Raw genomic sequence first — 21,082 nt, 5'->3', positions numbered from 1 at the left:
GCGTGCATGTTGTAAGCGTGTTAATATAAGTTAATATATGCTGATGTTATACATTTCAATATATATGATATAATATATGTACAATTTTATATAATGAATATATGTAAACGTTTACTATGGATATCTCATAAACCATAACTTTTGATAATTTAACGTATGTACATGAATTTCGTGAACTCGTAGAGATCCATTTATTAGACATGGAATCAAAAGTATGATAAATAAAGAAAATAATATGTCTGAGCAGAGATTCTTCTGTATGAAGTCAAAATGAGGATTCTAAAGAAAAAAATGTTCGGTTTCAGATTCTGTGTGAGTGAGTCTTCGTCTTTATTTACGATCTTTGTTTCAAGGAAGAGGGGGGGACCGGAGTTCCATTTCCCATGATGCTCCGCGGCCTCACTCGCTGCAGAGAAGCTTCGGTTTGGACGAAAACGCCTGAAACAAATGTGTGTGTGAGACCGGAGCCTCAGTGCGAACGGACCCGAGCCGCGGAGCCCGGGAGGCGGGCAGCGTCTCTGACGGCGAATGCCTCTCACGGCGCGGAACTCTGCCGGGAGGAGGAGGAAGAAACCGGGTGAGAAGCTCCCGGAGCCACCGGGGGAGTCGACTTCTGCTCAGGTACAGAGAGCTAACAGCGTTAGCATGCTAACAGGCTAGCATGGCTGTGTTTGTTGTGATCACCGCAGGTTAACGAGCAGGTCCCGGTGGTAACGGACCGAGAGGAGACCGATGGACCGGGGTGATGAGCCCGAACCTACCGGTTAACGGCAGCACGGCTCTGTCGGGGCTGCTAGCATGCTAGGCTAGTACATGCTAACATGTTAGTGTCACATTGTTGTGTTCTCAGGCTTGAATTTGAAGGCTTCATCTAGCTTAGCTTCCTGTTGACTTGTTGAGCCACGATCCAACCTGTCAGGTGAATGACGTCAGTGTCGCCCTTCTCACCTGGTGGAGTTTTATTAAAGAACTGAAAACTGAAGAACAACTTCCTGTTTGGACAAACTCAGTCACATGACCCAGAATCCACCTCATGATTTGTTCTGTCCTCAGGTGATGGCGCCCACGCGGATGAAACTGCGTGTGCGTCGCCGTGATGCTGCAGGTGCAGGTGCAGGTGCAGGTCCAGGTCCAGGTGCGGTAGGAGGCGGTCAGCCTGCGGAGGAAGAGGTGAGGAGACGAGAGAGCAGCAGCCGCAGCAGCAGCCGCAGGAAGAACTCCAGCAATGCTTCAACCGCAGCCGCCACTACCTCCTCTCCTCCCAACTCCTCTCCTCCTACCTCCTCCGCCTCAGCGAGGGCGGTGGTCGCGGCAGAGGACGCTTCGCCTGACTCCAAGTGCCCCATCTGTCTGGACCGCTTCAACAACCTGGCGTACCTGGACCGATGCCTGCACCGCTTCTGCTTCCCCTGCATCCAGGAGTGGTCACACAACAAGGCAGAGTGTCCGCTCTGCAAGCAGCCGTTCGCCTCCATCTTGCACTCGGTCCGCGCCGAGGACGACTTCAAGGAATACACGCTGCGGCCGGCGCCTGCCAACAGCAGCGTTGCCGCCACTGTGGCAATGGTGGCGGCGATGGCGTCAGCGGCAAGGAGCAACCATCAAATGAGGTTGATGTTAAGGAGACACCGGACGGCAGACGGTCTAGAAACGACCACGAGGAGGCGGAGGAGAGAGAGGGGGGGAAGAGGAGGAGGAAGCAGGAGGACAGGGGTGTGGGAGTGGTACCTTGATTCTCCTCCTCTTCCTCTCCCTCCTCTTCCTCACCATCCAGCTGTCTCTCCCGTGGTGGCGGAGGACAGTGGAGAGGGTGAAGACCTGGACCAGCAGAGGATGAGGGGAGGAGCAGACCTGGCGGAGCGAGGGGTGATATTTGAGGGACTGACAGGCCTCGGAGGGGCGAGGACGCACAACGACCGGGCGTCACGGCGGCTGATGACCCGTCTGGCAACAAGGCAGCGACTGCAACGAGACGGTGGAACTGTGCGGCGTCTGAGGGAGAGAGAGACTGTAGCGTTCCGCCGCGCTCTCTACCGCTGTAGCATACGGGTCCGTGGCGTTGCCGGGGTCAGCGGTAACCAGGGACAGCAATGTGACATCACAGCAGACAGCTTCCGTCGTAACCCTGTCCACTTGAACAAACTTCGACCCTGGTTGCGGCGGGAGCTCACAGTGCTCTACGGTGCTCACGGCACACTGGTCGACATAGTCCAACGCATCATCATGGCGCAGCTTGCCCGCCACGGGCTGGAGGACTCACCCACCATAGAGGACGAGCTGCGTCCATTCCTGTTGGCTCGCACCGACCATTTCCTGCATGAGCTGGTAAATTTCGCCCGCTCACCACTCAGTCTGGAAAACTATGACTTGCAGGCGGTGTATGAGCCACCGGCCGCCGCCCTAGAGCTGGATGGGATCAGCAGCCCCTCTGACAGCAGCTCTGTTATCGCAATATCAGAGGGCGAGGAAAACGAGGCTGGAGCGGGCGCTCATGATGATGTCATCCAAACAGGAAGCTGCCTCAGTCTGTCGGGTTGGGATGACGAGACTCCAGGCCCCTCCTACTCCACTGCTGAGCCGTCGTGTTCGCTTGCCCCGCTGTCGTTTAGCCCCGCCCAACAAGAGGCGGCCAATCAGGAGGGGGAGAAGCTGGAGGGGGAGGAGGAGTGTCTGATAGTGGGATACAAGAAGCCGATCGCTGAGCGAACTCCTGAGCTGGTGCAGCTGTCATCTGACACCGAGGAAGAGGAGGAGAAGGAGAAGATGACGGAGAAGCTTCCTCCTCCCGCCACCACCCCTCCTCCTCTTTCTTACATACCCACAATCCCCCCCTCCACATCTGCCACCTTCCAAGAGGAGCAGGACAACAAGCAGAAGGAGAAAGATGGCGAAGCGGGCGGGCGTTGTTCACGTGCGCGTTCATGGTCGGCCAGCTCTGGAAGGAGCCCAGAGACGGTGTGCACGCTCAGCCCAAGCGAGGGGCAGCAGGACAGCCGGAGAGACTGGAAGCAGTCCAGCAGTGAGACGGCCAGGGAGAAGAGGAAGAGGAGGAAGAGGGGGCCGGACAGGAGCGGAACTCTGTGCAACCCAAACCGCTCCATCTATCCCGCCATGATGTGCCACCCCTCACACTCCCCTTCACCGTTTCACTCCAGCGTAGAGTCCAGTTCTCCACCCGGCTCTAGCTGTGAGTACCGCTGCTCCCCTCTCACCTCCTCCGCCTCCTCCCCATCCCACTCCTCCTCGCCCTTCTGCTTCTCCCCGCTGCTGTCGTCGCCGCTTCCGCAGACGCCGCCCTCGCTCTCCCCCGGCGCCGCTCACCACAGAGACAAACCCGGCGGGAAGAGGAAGTACAAGAGCCGCCACCTGGACAGCAACGACAAGGACCCTACCTGGAATCCATACAGTGGGCAACCTGACGAGAAGCAGCGAGAGAGGAGGAGGAAAAGGGGGAGAGACGGAGGGAGGAGGAGAGATACACACAGGAGGGAGAGTGTTGGTAGTGAGAGGTGAGAGACGACACTTCCTGTTTCTGAGAGATAGAGACAGACATTCTATTTTTTGAGAAAATGTTTTTACTAATTGTGAACAAAACTCTGAGTTGAAACCTCTCGTTTTCTGTCCGTCTGTGTGCGTCTGTCATCCAGCATCAGCAAGAGGTATCGAGAAGACCGCAGTCCCAGCGTGGAGATCATCTACGAGGGCACAATCCTCGCCGACGCAACGCAGCCCCCCGCCAGGAAACGCCGCAGGAAACGCCACCGGAAGACACGACACAGCAGGTGGGGAAAAAAACATGCACGCACAACCACAGTGTGACAATAATGTGAACACAGTCATTACATCTTAACAAAATAATAATACAATTAAACTATTATTTGTATTATTAATTCATTTATTTGTATTATTATTTGTATTATTATTATTATAATTTCAACAATTTTATCAGATCTGCAGTTGTCAAATTATCCAGCAGGGGGCGGTCATGATCTCTGCCTCTAACAAGAAGAAGTATTCCGCTCCATTATAACTCAGTCTCTCTCTCTCTCTCTCTCTCCCTCTCTCTCCCTCAGCTCTCCAGTCATCATCACCCTCGACAGCGACACTAGCCACGAAAACGACGGCAACAACAAACCCGGCGGCGGCGGCAGCAGCAGCAGCAGTCCGCTCAGCAGCCAGCAGACCGTCGACTTCTCCGACCTCCCTCCGCTCCCGTTGGTGCATTCTGCCGGTGTGGGCGGGGCCTTGGATGAAGAGATCGGCGAACTTCCTGTAGACATCCTGGACAGAGGGTCCGATGGGTCGGAGGCGGAGCCGCCAGGACGGTCGGAAGCTGCTGGTCCCGTCGCCGTTGACAACAACAGCGATCACGATGTGGATGTGGAAAACGTAGAGGAGAGCGGGTCACTGTTGGCGTGCAGGACTACTGCCGCCAATAATCCAAAAGATCCAATGAGTGTGGGCGGCGGCCCTCAGCCAACCGGAGACAACGATTTCATCCCCATAACGACGGATCTTCGCAAAAGAAACTCTGCGGTCTCGACCTCTGACACTCGTCTCCTAGCAACCATCCTCAACGACCTGAAGGGAATCGCTGCTCCTAAATGTGACCTTTCTCTGACCTTTGAACCCAGTCGTTCACCCGACTCAAGGAAAAAGCGTTTTCAGGATCTGCACGAGGCTCGGTCGAAGCTGAGCAGCAGGTTGGCTGAGCCGAGAGTTCCTGATGTCACAGACCTGCCGCCATGTCGTAAGTCCACCGCTCCGCTGCCTCCTCTTCAGCAAATGGATTTCAGGGTTGGAGAGGACGGCGTGGACGTCCCCCCGCTCCTCAGACAGGCCAGTCCTGTGCGAGCCCACAACAGAAACACGCCACCACCATTAAAACACAAAGATGCAGGAAGTCCTCACCTCTCCCCTGCTGACCGCCTCTCGCCTCACTCCTCTGCTGACCGCCATTCTAATCCCGCTGCTGACTCCCGCTTGGCCCCTGAGGCCTTCCCCCCAAATTCAGCGCTGAAGAAACATTTCAAAAGCACTCTGGCGTTGAGAGGAGTTGTGGCGCCTGACTCACGTTCGGCCGCTTTAACCACTAGCATCAAACACACGAGTCCCGTTGATTCATCGTCCGCTTCTGAAAACGGTTCCACTCATACAGATGGTTTACCACATCTGGACGTCATGAACTCTTTTCATTCGTCGGAGGAACATTCCAGCTGTGATGTCACAGAAGAGACTTCTCTCTCTGTTCGTAGATCTTCACCCGTTCACGTTGATCCCGTTAATTCTGTTGATTTCCATTCAGCCGTCAGCGGCTGGTCCAAAGAGAAGCTGCCTCACACTCACTCTACCTCCGGAGGCGATCAGACTTTTAGGCCCTCTTCCTGTCGGGTGGCGCCCGCCGACTTGCACGTTTCCAGTAGTGGTGTTGCTGGAGGCTTACCAGCAGGTAGTGGCGTTTTCTCAGGAGTTAATTCCAACGACACGTCTCCTCTTTTGCTTTCAACTGTTGATTCCAGGACTCCGAATCACTCGTCTCCCGTCAGGTCGTTGCCCGTTGACGTCCTTCGTAAAAGTTCCAAATGCACTGACCCCCGCTCTTCCTGTGCAGCTGCAGAACGACTGACGGACACGTTTTCAGTCGTCAACCGTGAGGACACATCACCACCTGTTGATTTCCACTGTATGAATCCGTCACCAGCCACTGACGGACACTTCAACCACGCAGCCTCACCCACGTCACACAGAAAGTGTCTTTCTGAACCTTCGGTCGAGTCGCTCTCAAAACACTCAACTGATTTAAGGCATCACAACCACTTTGATCCTGTCGACGCTCACAGAGACGATCGCGTCACGTCCTCCCCACACAACCAGTGGAACTCAAACGCCTCCGCTGACGCCCACTCGGACTCTGTCGCCCTTTGACGAATGGCTGCCCAGCGCGACTTGGTGGAGCAAATATCCGAAATTAACTTTTGATTTTGACTGTTTTCGTTTTGTTGATTTTTTTTAAATGTTCTTCCTCTCGTTCCTGTGGACACATTTGTTCTCGCCGAAAAGAATGGACGATGAAATTATGATTTGTTTAGTGTGATAGTTTTTTTCTGGGGCTGGGACAAAGCATCGAGTTGTCATTTTATTTTAAATTAGTCTTTATTATAGCCCGACTGATGCAGATGTTTTAGGGTTGATACTGATATTTTGTATTTTCTAAATTTTGTAATTATGCGTAAGATGTTATCAAACCCTCGTGACAAAGAAATGTAATTGAGGTTTGATATTTTACAGTTTAACCCTCAACTTTATTATGAATAATAATAATAATAATAAAAAAAGACAAATACAACCAAATGTTAAAGAAAAAAATGCATTAAGTATAATAATGTTTTCTACGTGACCTTTTCTAAATTTTCTTTTCTTTTGTCTTATATATATTTTTTTGTCAATATAGCCACTAATCAATAAATCAGTCGGGATCTAGATTTGATGCAAAATATCCAATTTTAAAAATAACTTGACATCAACTAAACTGTGATTATCATGAAATACATTTATGTAAAGGTAATAAAATAATTTTACTGGTTGATAAATTGATGCCTGGTCCCGCCTCCAGTTGATGGACGAGTCACATGAAAATATGAAAGCAGTGTTGTTAACCACGCCTCGTGTCTGTCAATCAAGCTCGGACGTTGTATAAAACAGTAGCTGTAGTTAAATAAAACAGGGATTAAGGTAAACGTGATGAAATGTATCAATTCAAGGTGAAAAGGCAAATACGTAATCTGCAAATACATGATTAAATAAAATAAGTTTGGAATGCCACAGCTGCGGTGTGCGATGCTTGGACTCGTAAACACGTAAATGAGCGAAGATGTGAATAAAGTGTAAAACCTAAAGTCATCACATAAAACTGACCATTTTTAAGAATGTTTAATAAGTGGTGCTTAAATAAAGATGGACGACATGACGGCTCACAACCCATCTGGATCGCCCCCTGGTGGCTGTAAAATCATTTCGAAATGTTTTAATTCCTTGTAATGTGCTTTATTATTTTTATTTTTAATTAAATGCTTCTCGGTGTAACTGGAGAATCAGCAGCTTTCGTTTTCACGTCTGAGCAAATTCGGGTGCGTTTTGTTTTCCTCACCACCAGATGGAGCCAGACTCAAGCTTTCACCTCCTCTGTGCTCCATCACGTCCTGTCTCTCTCTCTCTCTGACTGAGGGATGATGAGTCTCCAGGGGGCGACACAGAGTTTCACCCACACTAATTAAAACTAATCAGGCCCCTGTTAACGGCTGTTAAACACTGTGGTGGATCAGCGCTGACTCCTGACAAAAAGTGAAAGAGACTAAAAATCACCTCGAACACTGATCAGAAATAAACTTTTACAGTCGTCCTGCAGCCACTCGTGTCTTAATTTAGAAACATCACAGTTGCTATGGTTACGCCTGGTGTAACCATGATATTCATTAATTGACTAAATATAAGGAGGATTAAATGATGAAGTTTTTGATAATTGTATTGTTTTTCCTCATTAGTCTGAAAGTGGTGCCTAATAAAATGGTCACAAAGCGCAGAGGAAAAATTGGGGTCATGTTTAACGATTTAGTTCACAACCGAATAGACGACATCGGAGATTCACTCATTCAGCAACAAATTCTGAAGGTTTAAGAAACGTTGGATGTGAGGATTGTTACATTTCTGAAAACAGACGCTGACACATGGGTCGACATTAAAACGTCGAATAATTAACGTGTTTGTTGAGTTGAGTGCCGTAGGTCCACTGACTGTAGGGGCCAATCATAGCCACTGTGTGCAATGATTGGTCTAATGGGGAAGTAGGCGGGACCAGAACAAATTCTTACAGTTCCTGAGAAAGGTCCTGATCCATGATTGTCGTCGCTTTGCTACGATGGAGTATTAGGGTCACTTCATAAAATAATAAAGTCGAAAACATTACAAGAATTAAGGTGTAATATTAAGTCGTAATATGATGCGAACAAAGTCCAGTTCAAGATTTGTGATCCAGAAATAACTGTGATGAAAATGGATTCTCCTTGGTCGTTATTTCATAAAAAAAACGTTTTTCTTTTTGTTGTTAATTGTCTTTTTATATAATTTACAACTTCATTCTGGAAATCTTTCTTCATACCCCCTAATAAAGATCCCACCGTCCTTTCACAGTTTTATCATGTGAATGTATGGATGCTGTAGATTTTTGCTGCAGATGATCAGACGAGTGAAATATGATCACAGTAACGTTTTAGATTAAATAAATAAAAATATGAATCGATAAAATAAATCTTTGTTACAAACGTTACTGTTTCTTTTGTTTGTTTGTTGACAAACATCAGTTGTTTGCGTCACAGCTGTTTGTGTCCCCCTCTCTCTCTCTTTCTCAGGCCACGCCCACATTCTAGAACACTGGTGGCAGGCCATTGTTAGCGCTGTTGCCAGGCAACACGGCGCACCGTCGTCAGGGACAACCAGCTCCTCTGTCTTTCTCTCCCTCTGTCTGATAGCAACACCATTACTGTGATGACACACACACACACACACACACACACACACACACACACAAACACACACAGCTTCCATCTTGTGGGAAAAAATTTCAAGCAAATACACAAATACATATTGTTCATTTTCACACCCGCTCTTTCTCTCTCTCTCTCTCACACACAAACATACACACTATTGTATGATGCAATCACCTGACATCCGTATTCGTCCCTGTGCGTCTATCACAGACCCGCTGCTAATCTTTGAAATGCTTTATTATAATTCAGCACATGAGGTCGTCACGGAGACAGAACACATGAGGAAGAGGACACACAAAAAAACAACGTCCCCCTCCCTCCCACATCGCCTCACCCAAACCCTGAGAAAAAGGGGACGTTTGATTTTAGTTCCCACGCAGAGGTGAACATTTTCCTCATGAAACAACAAAAAAAAAAAATTATTTCCAACATGTCGGTGAGAGCAGAGTCTGACGCCATGATGACATCATCATGTTTCGTTAAGTTGATCATTAACGTCTGAATCGATGACATAATCAACAGCGTTTTCAGTTTACGCGGAACATTCGCGTGGATAGAACAGGCTGTAAATAAAGATGGACGACATGACAGATTCTCTATGTTAGCAGATGGGACATGGACTAAACAAAAAAGAAATCCAAATAGACATCAAATTTTTTTTAAACGTCGTCCATCTTTATGTATAGTCTATGGGATAGAACAACAACCTGCCACTAGGGGGAGTAATGTAAAGTTTTTTAATCTACGTTACATTTTGGAATAAAGATTTCTCCATCAATATGCGGAGTGGTCAAATCAGCTGACAGGTTGCGTTATCATTCTGAGCAAGAATTTAAATTCTATAAAATGTTTGATCAGTGTGTTTAAACGGAAACACAGAACTTGTTGGAAATGACGCGGATCTGTTCTGTTTCAGTTCAGTTCACTTTAGTCCCGAGGTTCACCTCAGAAGTTCCAACAGTTTCCTGCGAGTTCCCATGATGCATTTCAGCTGCAGGTGCACTCTCCTGTTGGTCACCACTAATAGAAGAGCAGAGAAACTGGCTCTGAACTTTCTTCGAGCTTCGGGTCATGTTTTAAGACATGTCAATTTAAAGCCCATAATCAATCATCAATAAGTCTCTGTTTTTCCTGAAGAGACAAATGATAAAAACTTCCATGATACAAAAATACAACAACGTGAGCTTCAGTCTGTTTTAGTTTATATAAAACCAAATGGAAGTGTTACTGCGCCCTGAGAACTTTCCAGTGAAATCCACATGGATAAAAGAGATTCAGACGTTTCACTTCAGGCAATGAAATAAACCCGAGAATTAAAATTATATTATAAATATGGAGGGATGATGAAGCAGATCAGCTCTGGACCATCGATAGTTAAGAAACAGATCATGTCGTACCCGCGTGTACACAACCCGGTATAACTCAATCAAGGTGCCTTTAGAGTTCTCGAGGAGGAGGTAGACAAAAGAGACAGATAACAGTGATGTGGTAACTGTAGTCCTACTGCAGTGAACTTGTAGTCCTTAATAACAGTCTTGGATCACTTCCTGCTGAGGTCAGTTCGTACTCGCTCTGAGGTTTTTCCTGTCGTCCAGTTTTGGTCAAACAGGAGGCCTGAAACTTCCTGGTTTGGCTTCGGCTGGATTTCCTGTTCACTAAGAGGAGGAGGATGAAGAAGACGACAGTTTGATCACACATGATGAAGGTTGCTCCAGGTGGGGTTGTGTTTACCGTGTCTGTATGAACATGATGAGGTGAGGCTTTCAGAAATGGCATCGACATGGATGCTTATTTTTTCATAGGATAAGTTAACATCTTATCTTTTCCTGCTGTCATCACAGCCTTCCTGTATTCCACTCTGCTGACGCTCTGTTTGGTTTTCAGTCGATTCGTATTCATCTACAAACATTGACTTCGTAATCATGATTCCAATTTCGTGATGATGACGCTGATGGTTGTAAACAGTCTTTAACATTGAGTAGCTGCCGTTACAGAATCCTATCAGACACATGTTTAAATTGAATTAGCGATAAAGTAAATCTTATTTTTTCTGATTTAGTTTTTAAGTGTAAATCACTGATGTAGATAAAAAGAGAAAGGGCACCACTGCTTTTTGCTTTAGAGTGAGTGAATACGTTTTTTATCCCATGTCAGAAATAAAGGATCAGACTGAGATCGTTATAATTTTACATGGTGTGTCCTCACGAGTCACTCCGGACGTTTCTGATCTCTGATTGGTCAGTTCTCTCTCCGACCATGTGAACAGCAGAACCACAGTGTAGGATGTAGTGACATCTAGTGGTAAGGGTGCAGATTGCAACCAACTGAATTAATGCATTTGGAACCAGATTATGTGTGAATCATGTTGATGCTAACATTCTTATATGCGCAAACACCGACTGGTAGCATTTCTAGCGAGTTAGCTTTTGCCTTTCTAACATCTGGACGGTCATGGTGATTGGCCAGTTCCTCCTTTATGTGACCAAACTGTCCCCTCCTCCTCCGTCCTCCTCGCTGCGTCCCTGTTCCGGTTGACGTGGGATTTGCAGTTTTTATTTTCACAAAGTATGAAAGTGAAGTCCTTCCTCAAAGCGTCAGGTTCATTTTCAGATACGTTCGTCCAATGACGTCTTTCAAGCCTGATTTGTTTTCCTTGTGCGATGTTGACTTCCTGTTCGGCGTTGAGCTGCGACTGTGTGGGTGGAGGGACAGCTAGAAGAACCAACGAAATGCTTCGCCGGTCGGGACAGAAGGCGGCCGCTACGACAAAGAGACAAAAAGTAGAGGTGAGAGAGAGAAATGAAAGAAACAGTTTAGATCTTAAACTGTAAGTAAATATCTACGACATGGCAGCTCCCAAAAGTGAAGCCATATCATCTCGATCGCCCCCTGAGAACACCTGAACACATACGTCACATGACCATTCATGTAGTGATCTTCATTAAACTCCGGCCATATTGTTGTGTTACCAAAACAACAAGGAGGTTTTTCACAAAGGGAACTTTCTGATTGGCTGAGGAACTTTTGGGTAGACCTCACAGAGGACAGAGAAGGGATGAGGCAAGAGTGTGAAACCACCTGAACACACACACACACACGCACGCACACACACACACACACACACACACACACACACACACACACACACACACACACACACACACACTGTGCTGTCGCTTGCTGTTAGCCTCCACAGGTCCAATTAGTGTGTAATTGAGGAAGATTACGGCTGCTAATTCACAGTCACACACACACACACACTGTTTCGATGCTTGTGTTGATACCATGTGTGTGTGGATGCCGAGGGAATAATTAGTGATAGTTTGTCGAGATTCCCACAGAAAGAAGTGTGTGTGTGTCTGTGTGTGTGCGTGTGAGAGTGAGATATATAGAGTCATCAGTGAGGTCGAACACCGGTGTCAATGAATTATTGATCACCACTAATTCTTATTGCACTTACTCTCTCTCCCTCACACACACTAGTAGATCACATAAATTTTCTCTTTTTCCTCTCTCACTGCAGCTCGCTTTATCACTTTGAATCAGTGGTGTGTGAGACGTGTGTATGTGTGCGTGTGTGTGTGAGTGTGTGTGTGTGTTGGCAGCCTGCCAGACCTCAGCAGGGACTGTGCTCTCGCTTTTCACCACCCACCATCTGCACAGCGTTAACACTCGAACACACACACACGTCTCACACACACAGACTCAACAGGGTGAGAAATGCCTTCCAGCTCATGCCCCGCTGGCAGTGATCTGGGTTAAGCGAGCCAGGACACACAAACGCACTCTCTTTCACACACACACACACACACACACACACACACACACACACAGCCAAGCTTCTAAAGAGAGGATGAAAAATCTTGGTGTGACCCATGATTGTCTGTGTGTGTGCGTGTGTGCGCGTGTGTGTGTGTGAGTGACCCATGAGTGTGTGTGCATGTGACCCCATTTGTGTGTGGGACCCTGTTCAGACCTGGTATTAACATACGTCCTGAGAGATCCGACCTCAAGTGGCCAGCACTAAGTACCTGTGTTCACACCAATTTGTCCTGAATGTGTCTCCTGTGTTCAGATCTCACTTCCCCGCTCTACGTGCAAAGAACACGTGTGTCACGTGTGTTAGTTAAGACCCAACAATGTTGTTTCGACCTAGTCAGAGTTTACAGATGTGTCCGATGTCACTCTGTGTGTTGGCAGAGAGAGAGAGAGAGAGAGACAGAGAGAGAGAGAGAGAGAACCAATTTAAGAAAAGTGTCAGTCATGATGCTGTGGTCAGTGTTGGATCATTTTTGCGATGGCCATAAACAAATCAGCATTTGAGCTGATTTCAGGTAAAACAAGAACTTGTGTCAGTTCATATTTCATACTGCAGCAGGTCAGAGGACGTCAGCTGAGTCGTCGTTTCTGATGTGGCCCAGGACGCATTTGTGTTCACCCTGTTAACAGAATGTGGAAACATGTGGCCCAGACAGAAAGTGGTCTGGTGTGTTCGGATCTATATCTGATTTAAGTGCCTTCACACATCGGATGACCAAAACGACATGTTAACACCAGGTGTGTCCGGGGTCAGTGTGTGCGTCCTCACCTCAAGCGCCCCCCCACCTCCCCCTGGTTTCTTCTTCAGCTCTTCACACTTCCTGAACTTGCAGATTTGATGACCCGTCTTCCTGTTGCGGCAGGACGAGCAGACGCCGCAGTTGATAAGCCGCCTGCACGGCCCACACACGCCGCACCGCTTCCTCTTCCTCTTGGCCACCGCCCCCGATGAAGAAGACGACGATGAAGATAGGGCCACGCCCCCTGCTGTCACTACTGACGATGAGGGTGAGGAGGAGGAGGGGCAGGGGGAGGAGTTGGTGTGCTGCTGGCAGTCCGTTAGCGCCCGCTGGCCACCTGTCATCTGGAAGGCGCTGCCAGCATCTGAGATCCCGCCCCCTGCCGACCCCATCGCCATGACAATGACCCCAGGAGGTAATCCCAGCCCCCCCAAGAAGCTACTACCCATCACCCCTCCCCCATTGCAGCTCCCGCCCTCTGATAGGCTCATCATGTCTGGGTGGGCGTGTCCCTGCTTGTTCATGATGCCGCACTCTGCACCACCGCTGTAACCAGGGAGAAAGTTTGCGTTGCTCGGCGCCATTGGGTGATGGTGTGCTGTTCCCTGGCTGACAGGAAGTGAGGAGGCAGTGTGTCCATGTTTTTCAGCTCCTCCCCCCTCACTACTCCCTCCACCTGATCCCCCTCCAGACCCCGCGCCGCCGTGGTGCATGCTGGTACTGTGGGAGTGTGGGGAGGTCAGGTGACCCTGCGTCACAGAGGGGTGGTGATGGTGGTGGTGATGCGTTGGCGCAGTTGCCACAGGTTTGGGCCGGCTCCAAAACATGGCGGCTGGGTGGTTCATGTTCATGTTGTCGTGGCAGCCCCAAGGCGCTGTCGCCATGGTGCCCAGCCTGGCAGCGGCGGCAGGAGGGAAGATGGGGGCGGCCGCCGCCAAACGGGCCGCCAGCTTGGCAGACTGGGGGAAGTTTGCGACGTTCATGTTCATGTTGACGTTGGATTTGTAGAAGTTGGCGATGGACGAACGGTAGCGGTCCATCTCCGTGGTGTAATCCAGCATCGGAGCCAAACTTGACACCTGCAACAGAAACATGATCATCATCCAATCAAATCGGAGAAAAGTTGGTCTGTTGTCTTTGCGCGGAAACGCTGTCGGTTCCACAAACTAAAACTGAGAACAGATCTGTAGTTCACAGAGCTTTAGAGGAAATATTTAAATATGGCTCCGAGGGTCTACTGCAGAGTCATTTGACCCGGAAGAGAACGCAAGTTGTTTCCATTCTCATCGCAGCCAAAAGCCAAATGTTCGTGGGTTTTTTTGACCAATGGAAAAGAAAACTAAACAAAAGAGGATGTTTGGTTTTCTTTGGTTTCCCGTTTCCCTGTATGAATTCTCTCTCTTGTTTCTCTGCATTTGGTCTCCTCCACCTCTTCTTTAGCTGTTAATGTTTCACTATATTAACCAGCTGCTGTCGGTGTCTGTTCACAGATGAAACGCTGATGAGAGCCATGAGAGTGAAGCTGCGTCAACTCCAGCGGATCACGTGACCTCGTATCTGTCTCAGTGATGACTCACCTGCCCCTGTCCGCCGTAAACATGGTGATTCGGGTGATGGTGGGAGGGGGCGGAGCTTCTCTGGAGCATTGAGGAGAGGTCGCTCTCCACACACACGCCGCTCGTCATGCCCGACATGACCTCACACACTTGTGCGCACACATGCACACACACGCACACACTTGCTCACAAAGGAAGTCGGGGAGCAGTCAGTCCCGTGTGGTCGACTCGTCTTGTTCTGTGAATGAAAACAAAGACAAGAATCAGGAAGGTGATGAAGTTTATTATGCTGGTTTTGTGACATCGCCGCAGGGGAACGGCTCAACTCATCTCAGACTTAACTTATCATACACTGAACCTGTAAGATAACCACCCCTCGCCTGGTGTTCCCCACATTCTCCTCATGTTATGAGCGAGTCTGACCCGGACAATCTACTGCTGCTTCTTCACATGAGAAGAAATTCTCCAGGGTTCATGTCTGAAAACATAATGAGAGTCCTCGTGTTCTCGGGGTTCAGTTGGTTGTAACATAAAAGTTCACCACTAAATCTAAAGATTTTCATTCATCCAGGTCATGGCATTTTCAGGTGTTGTGCATGTGAACGTAGAAAGCGTGGTTAACTCAATCCTTCACACTTAACGTGTATCTTAACGTGATGGTGATAACAATGGCGGATGTTTGGGCGCCACTTCTCGTCTCAACGTCTCAACATTTTCCTTTTTTTCCCGTTTTTCATATGTTAAAGATGAAAAATGTCCAAGGGTTCATGTCTGAAAACAGGTCAAGTTCCAGCTAAATTCAAACTGAATGAAACTTTGAGCTGCTCTGAGTGTCCAGCAGGGGGCGCTCTGTAAGTCAGGGTCAATCACAGAAACCAGGTCATCATATTCACTTTTCAACAAACATCACAAACTGTTCGCACGTCTCCTACGAGAAGACCCACACGCACACAATGACACGAGCACAAATTTGCGCGTGCGTGTGTGTGTGTGTGCGTGTGCACGTCAAAGACAGTCTGTGCACAAAGTGTGTTCATGTGTAGAAGGAGAAAGAGCAAGAGTGTGTTTCTGCACTGAGCGTGTGCGTATCCACTGAGACGTGCACGCGCTCCGTGAGATACGCACGCGCTGCCCCCCTAACGCTCCCTCGAGGCGGAACTAATTACCCCGTCTGGTCAACCGGGCGGCTCGAGCTCCGACAGAAGGTCACGGTGGCCACTGCCTCAAGGGGGTGAGGGGGTCTCCCACGCGACACATTAACAACCCTCACCCCTCACCCCTGAGGCACAGTGTGAGGGAGGATGGAGGGGGTGGGGGCCTGGGGGTCAAGATTATTAAAACAGATCCGATAAAAACCGATAAGAACGATAAATACCGTGAACACAGCATGCAGTCCGGAGGAGAGGAGGAGGAGGAGGAGGAGAAGATGGACGGCGGGTGCTGCTGATGCTACTTACCGAAAGGAGGAGGAGGAGGAAGAGGAGGAGGAGAAGAGGAGGAAAGAGGAGAAGAGGAGGAAGAGAGAAGGAAAAGACCGTCTGGGAATTAGCCCGCCACGGATCATGGCTGGCGGGAAGGAGACAGAGAGAGGGGGTGGGGGTGTGTGGGGGAGCACCGGGAGGGATTTGTCGGTACCGAGGAGGGAGGGAGGGGGTGATGGATAACAGGGGGCGGATGGATAATCACCTGGGTTTGGCACGAGCGTGAGGCGGCGCGCGGAGGGGAGGAAGACCCTGCAGGGGCGGGAAAAAAAGACGAGCTCGAGGAAAGACACACATACTTACACACACACCATAGACGCACATCACCATAGGAATAATAAAGGGGGACATGCGACGTGCTCGCGACAGAGTGAAGCGGGGGGTGCACGCGACGATGATGTGCAGTAACGGAGAGGAGTGTGTGTGTGTGCGTGTGTGTGTGTGTGTGTGTGTGTGTGTGAGTGAGTGCGTGTAAGTGTGTGTGCGTGTAGCTGTCGGCGGCGGCAGTGGCAGTGTGCCGCTCAGCGCGTGCGGTGTGATTGGCTGCCTGCTGGGAGTCGAGAGACAGAGACAGAGGGCGAGACAAACAGAGAGAGAGAGCTATATATATATATATATAAAATGTTCTTATTCATCTAATTGACATTTTAATTGTAAATATATTCTGTATATAATTCTTTTCTTAATTAAAGATCTATAATGAAAACCAATTTCACCCATGGATCAATACTTGGCTATTAACATTTTATTTTGTACATTTTACAGTGCATCAATAACCAAAATAATGTGCAATGTCTTTATATACAGTCATTAATTGTCTTTATATACAGTTACTGATTGTCTTTATACACAGTCATTAATTGTCTTTATATACAGTTACTGATTGTCTTTATACACAGTCATTAATTGTCTTTATATACAGTTACTGATTGTCTTTATACACAATCATTAATTGTTTTTATATACAGTTACTGATTGTCTTTATACACAGTCATTAATTGTTTTTATATACAGTTGCTTATCATCTTTATACACAGTCATTAATTGTCTTTATGTATATTCCAGTTTAAGGCCTCACTTTCACTCTCTACTTCCACGATAGTTAAATGAGGCCCTCTAGTGGACGACCACCTGACTGCAGTTTTCTATGACGTGTTTAAAACGGAGCCTCATTGAGTCGCTGATGGGATTTACTCTTCCCGTCGCTCCTCGCTCCTCCGGCCGTTAAAACCGGAGCCACCGTGAAGCGGGAACCAACGGCTTCCGCTATGTCCGATCATCGGCTCCGGTTACACGTCACCTGGCCGTCGCTGTGACCGGCAGCAGCTTTCCAAACCCGGCACATGTGCGGCGGAAGCTAACGGGGGTAGCCCGCAGTGTCTGCTGAGAGCTAGTGTGATGCTAACGTGCGATGCTAACGTGTGATGCTAACAGCACCGTTAGCTGAGCGGCTAATGGAGCAACGTCGCTGAAGTTCGCCTCCGGCTCGATAGTTCGGCTCAGAGGAGCTCGCCTTACTCAGCTGTCCAGTGTGAGGCTGACTTCAGCTGCCCTAGCGTGTAGATGTATTATATTCAACATCCACACTTGCAATGACATCATCGCGTTGGTGGTATAGTGGTGAGCATAGCTGCCTTCCAAGCAGTTGACCCGGGTTCGATTCCCGGCCAACGCAAAGGTTCCTTTTACATTTTGTTAGAAGCTTTTCCATTACAGTTCTATTGTATCCATATGATCCAAAGACGTGAATCACACGAAGAGCTGCGGTTCAACTGCACTTCTTCAAATGAGTGAATACATTTTATTTCTATAACATAATAATTGTCCACTCCTGAATGTAGTATCATAGGTGCTATATATGCTTTTCAGAGAGGATGGTGTATAATGTGTGTGAATAGGGAGAGTCAACAGATAACCGTTCAACCAGAGGCCCGAGCAACATAAATTAGTAACCCTCATTGTATTAATAACGCAGAGACAGGACCCCATCATTTTGTAAAGATAGACTTTTGGAGCCTTAATGAATATGTGATTTGCTCCATTTGGTAGATGTCCCATACTTTTTGGGGTTTGGGGTCAAAAGTTTGGGGTCACCCAGACAATTTCGTGTTTTCCATGAAAACTCACACTTTTATTTATCAAATGAGTTGCAAAATGAATAGAAAATATAGTCAAGACATTGACAAGGTTAGAAATAATGATTTTTATTTGAAATATTAATTTTGTTCTTCAAACTTTGCTTTCGTCAAAGAATGCTCCATTTGCAGCAGTTACAGCATTGCAGACCTTTGGCATTCTAGCTGTTAATTTGTTGAGGTAATCTGTAGAAATTTCACCCCACGCTTCCTGAAGCACCTCCCACAAGTTGGATTGGCTTGATGGGCACTTCTTGCGTACCATACGGTCAAGCTGCTCCCACAACAGCTCAATGGGGTTGAGATCTGGTGACTGCGCTGGCCACTCCATTACAGACAGCATACCAGCTGCCTGCTTCTTCCCTAAATAGTTCTTGCATAATTTGGAGGTGTGCTTTGGGTCATTGTCCTGTTGTAGGAGGAAGTTGGCTCCAATCAAGCGCTGTCCACAGGGTATGGCATGGCGTTGCAAAACGGAGTGATAGCCTTCCTTATTTAAAATCCCTTTACCTTGTACAAATCTCCCACTTTACCAGCACCAAAGCAGCCCCAGACCATCACATTACCTCCACCATGCTTGACAGATGGCGTCAGGCACTCTTCCAGCATCTTTCCACCTGTTCTGCGTCTCACAAATGTTCTTCTGTATGATCCAAACACCTCAAACTTTGATTCGTCTGTCCATAACACTTTTTTCCAATCTTCCTCTGTCCAATGTCTGTGTTCTTTTGCCCATATCAATCTTTTCTTTTATTGGCCAGTCTCAGATATGGCTTTTTCTTTGCCACTCTGCCTAGAAGGCCAGCATCCCGGAGTCGCCTCTTCACTGTAGACGTTGACACTGGCGTTTTGCGGGTACCATTTAAAGAAGCTGCCAGTTGAGGACCCGTGAGGCGTCTATTTCTCAAACTAGAGACTCTAATATACTTGTCTTCTTGCTGAGTTGTGCACCGGGCCTCCCACTTTCTCTCTACTCTGGTTAGAGCCCGTTTGTGCTGTTCTCTGAAGGGAGTAGTACACACCGTTGAAGGAAATTTTCAGTTTCTTCGCATTCTCGCATGGAATAGCCTTCATTTCTAAGAACAAGAACAGACTGGCGAGTTTCACATGAAAGTTCTCTTTTTCTGGCCATTTTGAGAGTATAATCGAACCCACAAATGTGATGCTCCAGATACTCAACTAGCTCAAAGGAAGGCCAGTTTTATAGCTTCTCTCACCAGCAAAACAGTTTTCAGCTGTGCTAACATAATTGCACAAGGGTTTTCAAGGGTTTTCTAATCATCCATTAGTCTTCTAAGGCGATTAGCAAACACAATGTACCATTAGAACACTGGAGTGATAGTTGCTGGAAATGGGCCTCTATACACCTATGTAGATATTTCATTAAAAACCAGACGTTTCCACCTAGAATAGTCATTTACCACATTAACAATGTATAGAGTGTATTTCTGATTAATTTAATGTTATCTTCATTGAAAAAAACAGTGCTTTTCTTTGAAAAATAAGGAAATTTCTAAGTGACCCCAAACTTTTGAACGGTAGTGTAAGTAAAAAGGAGATGGAGCAGCATGTTTCAGTGAAGACACAGCTTCGTTTCAGTCAATATCTCTAAATGACTGTGTCCCCGTAAACCTGAACCAAACCCGAGGTCCTCGTATCGACCTTAAATATGATGTAGCTGTCATCCCACTAACCTCAAGGCCTCCTGGGAGGTCCTGAAAAAGCCCCCAGGCATTCTGGGAGATGTAGTGATAATACCTCATCAAGTTAGTCTTGTATACAACAGGTGTATTAGTTGAGTAAAGTAAAAATCTAATGTAGCTCACACTCTTCCCTTCAGCATGTTTCTATTAATACAGAGATAATATTTATTTGACACAGACGACAGCTCTGTGCGAGTTGACGTGGTTTCACAGGTCCAGACTCTGGATCAGCACCAATCAAAACTCAGGGATCACTGCGGAGGCCGACAACCTGTTAATCAGTCCAAGTCACCGTGGATACGACCTGAGAAGACAGATTTTTAGAGCACTGTATTTCCAATGTGATGCACAAATGTAGAACGTAACATAGAAAGTTCGCCGCAACTTCTGATGAGGAATAAACCTGCGTTGTGTGTGTGAACTGTCTTCAGCTGTATATGGTCCTAAGCTGCTTTGACATACAGAGTATGTTGGTGTTTGCTGTCTGCTGTTGTATAAAATGAAATAAAACATGTAAAATGTTGTTGATACTCAAATGAATACTATAGTCTATATACTACAGATTTTATTTAATTTTCTTTTATACTATTTCTTAAAATTAGACTATTGGTATTTTGATGTATTACGTGTTGCCGTCTCCTTGTTGTACCATTTGCTTTGTGAATTCATCTGTAAAATGAAAAGCCTTCATCTTATGGACCGTAACAATGAAGCCCCTTCATATATCAAAGACCTCATGTCACTAACTATGTGTTTATTTTCCCTCCCATAGTCTCTCTCCCTCTGCAGGATAACAACTATTATTATTATATGAATTGTTGCTGCTATCATTAATAACATCTTTACACTCTTATTGATTTCACTATAACTAGTCAGAGCTGAAACCTGATGGTGCACAAGTGTTCCTGGTCTCTGTCTCTCCTTTGGTGTAACTAGAGGTTGTAGACAAGTTGAACTGTAACTATTTAAGGAAAATGCATGAGAGTAACTTTGTTTAGGTCAGAGCTCATAAAATGTTGGCGTTGTGCCTGGGCTGGCTCGTGTTTGAATTTAAATTCCAGGGAATTCCTTCCACTTGTCTAACACGCCCATACATGTTAGCACT

The 21,082-nt window shown here is 47.3% G+C and overlaps 2 protein-coding genes and 1 non-coding gene across 3 annotated transcripts; 2 read left to right on the top strand and 1 right to left on the bottom strand.

The window, feature by feature from the left end:
* The first annotated feature begins 386 nt into the window (after positions 1-386).
* Positions 387-7,083, top strand: LOC118102870 (mucin-4). Its single transcript, XM_035149437.2, has 4 exons — positions 387-621; positions 1,054-3,509; positions 3,648-3,782; positions 4,074-7,083. Exons 1-4 carry the CDS (start codon positions 529-531, stop codon positions 5,923-5,925), a joined length of 4,536 nt encoding a protein of 1,511 aa, XP_035005328.1. The 5' UTR covers positions 387-528; the 3' UTR covers positions 5,926-7,083.
* Positions 7,084-8,762: 1,679 nt separating this feature from the next.
* Positions 8,763-16,250, bottom strand: LOC118102913 (CXXC-type zinc finger protein 5). The gene is made up of 4 exons (XM_035149516.2): positions 16,116-16,250; positions 14,680-14,896; positions 13,132-14,181; positions 8,763-11,303 (listed from the first exon to the last, which is right to left on the bottom strand). The coding sequence occupies exons 2-4, from the start codon at positions 14,794-14,796 to the stop codon at positions 11,256-11,258; spliced, it is 1,215 nt and encodes a 404-aa protein (XP_035005407.1). The 5' UTR covers positions 14,797-14,896; positions 16,116-16,250; the 3' UTR covers positions 8,763-11,255.
* Positions 16,251-17,742: 1,492 nt separating this feature from the next.
* Positions 17,743-17,814, top strand: trnag-ucc. Its single transcript has one exon. It is a non-coding gene; the product is annotated as a tRNA-Gly (tRNA).
* Positions 17,815-21,082: the final 3,268 nt, after the last annotated feature.

Source organism: Hippoglossus stenolepis, chromosome 23 (assembly GCF_022539355.2).
Source record: "Hippoglossus stenolepis isolate QCI-W04-F060 chromosome 23, HSTE1.2, whole genome shotgun sequence".
Lineage (NCBI taxonomy): Eukaryota > Metazoa > Chordata > Actinopteri > Pleuronectiformes > Pleuronectidae > Hippoglossus > Hippoglossus stenolepis.
Note: the sequence above shows the minus strand (reverse complement) of the source record. Positions and strands in the feature narration are given on the sequence as shown.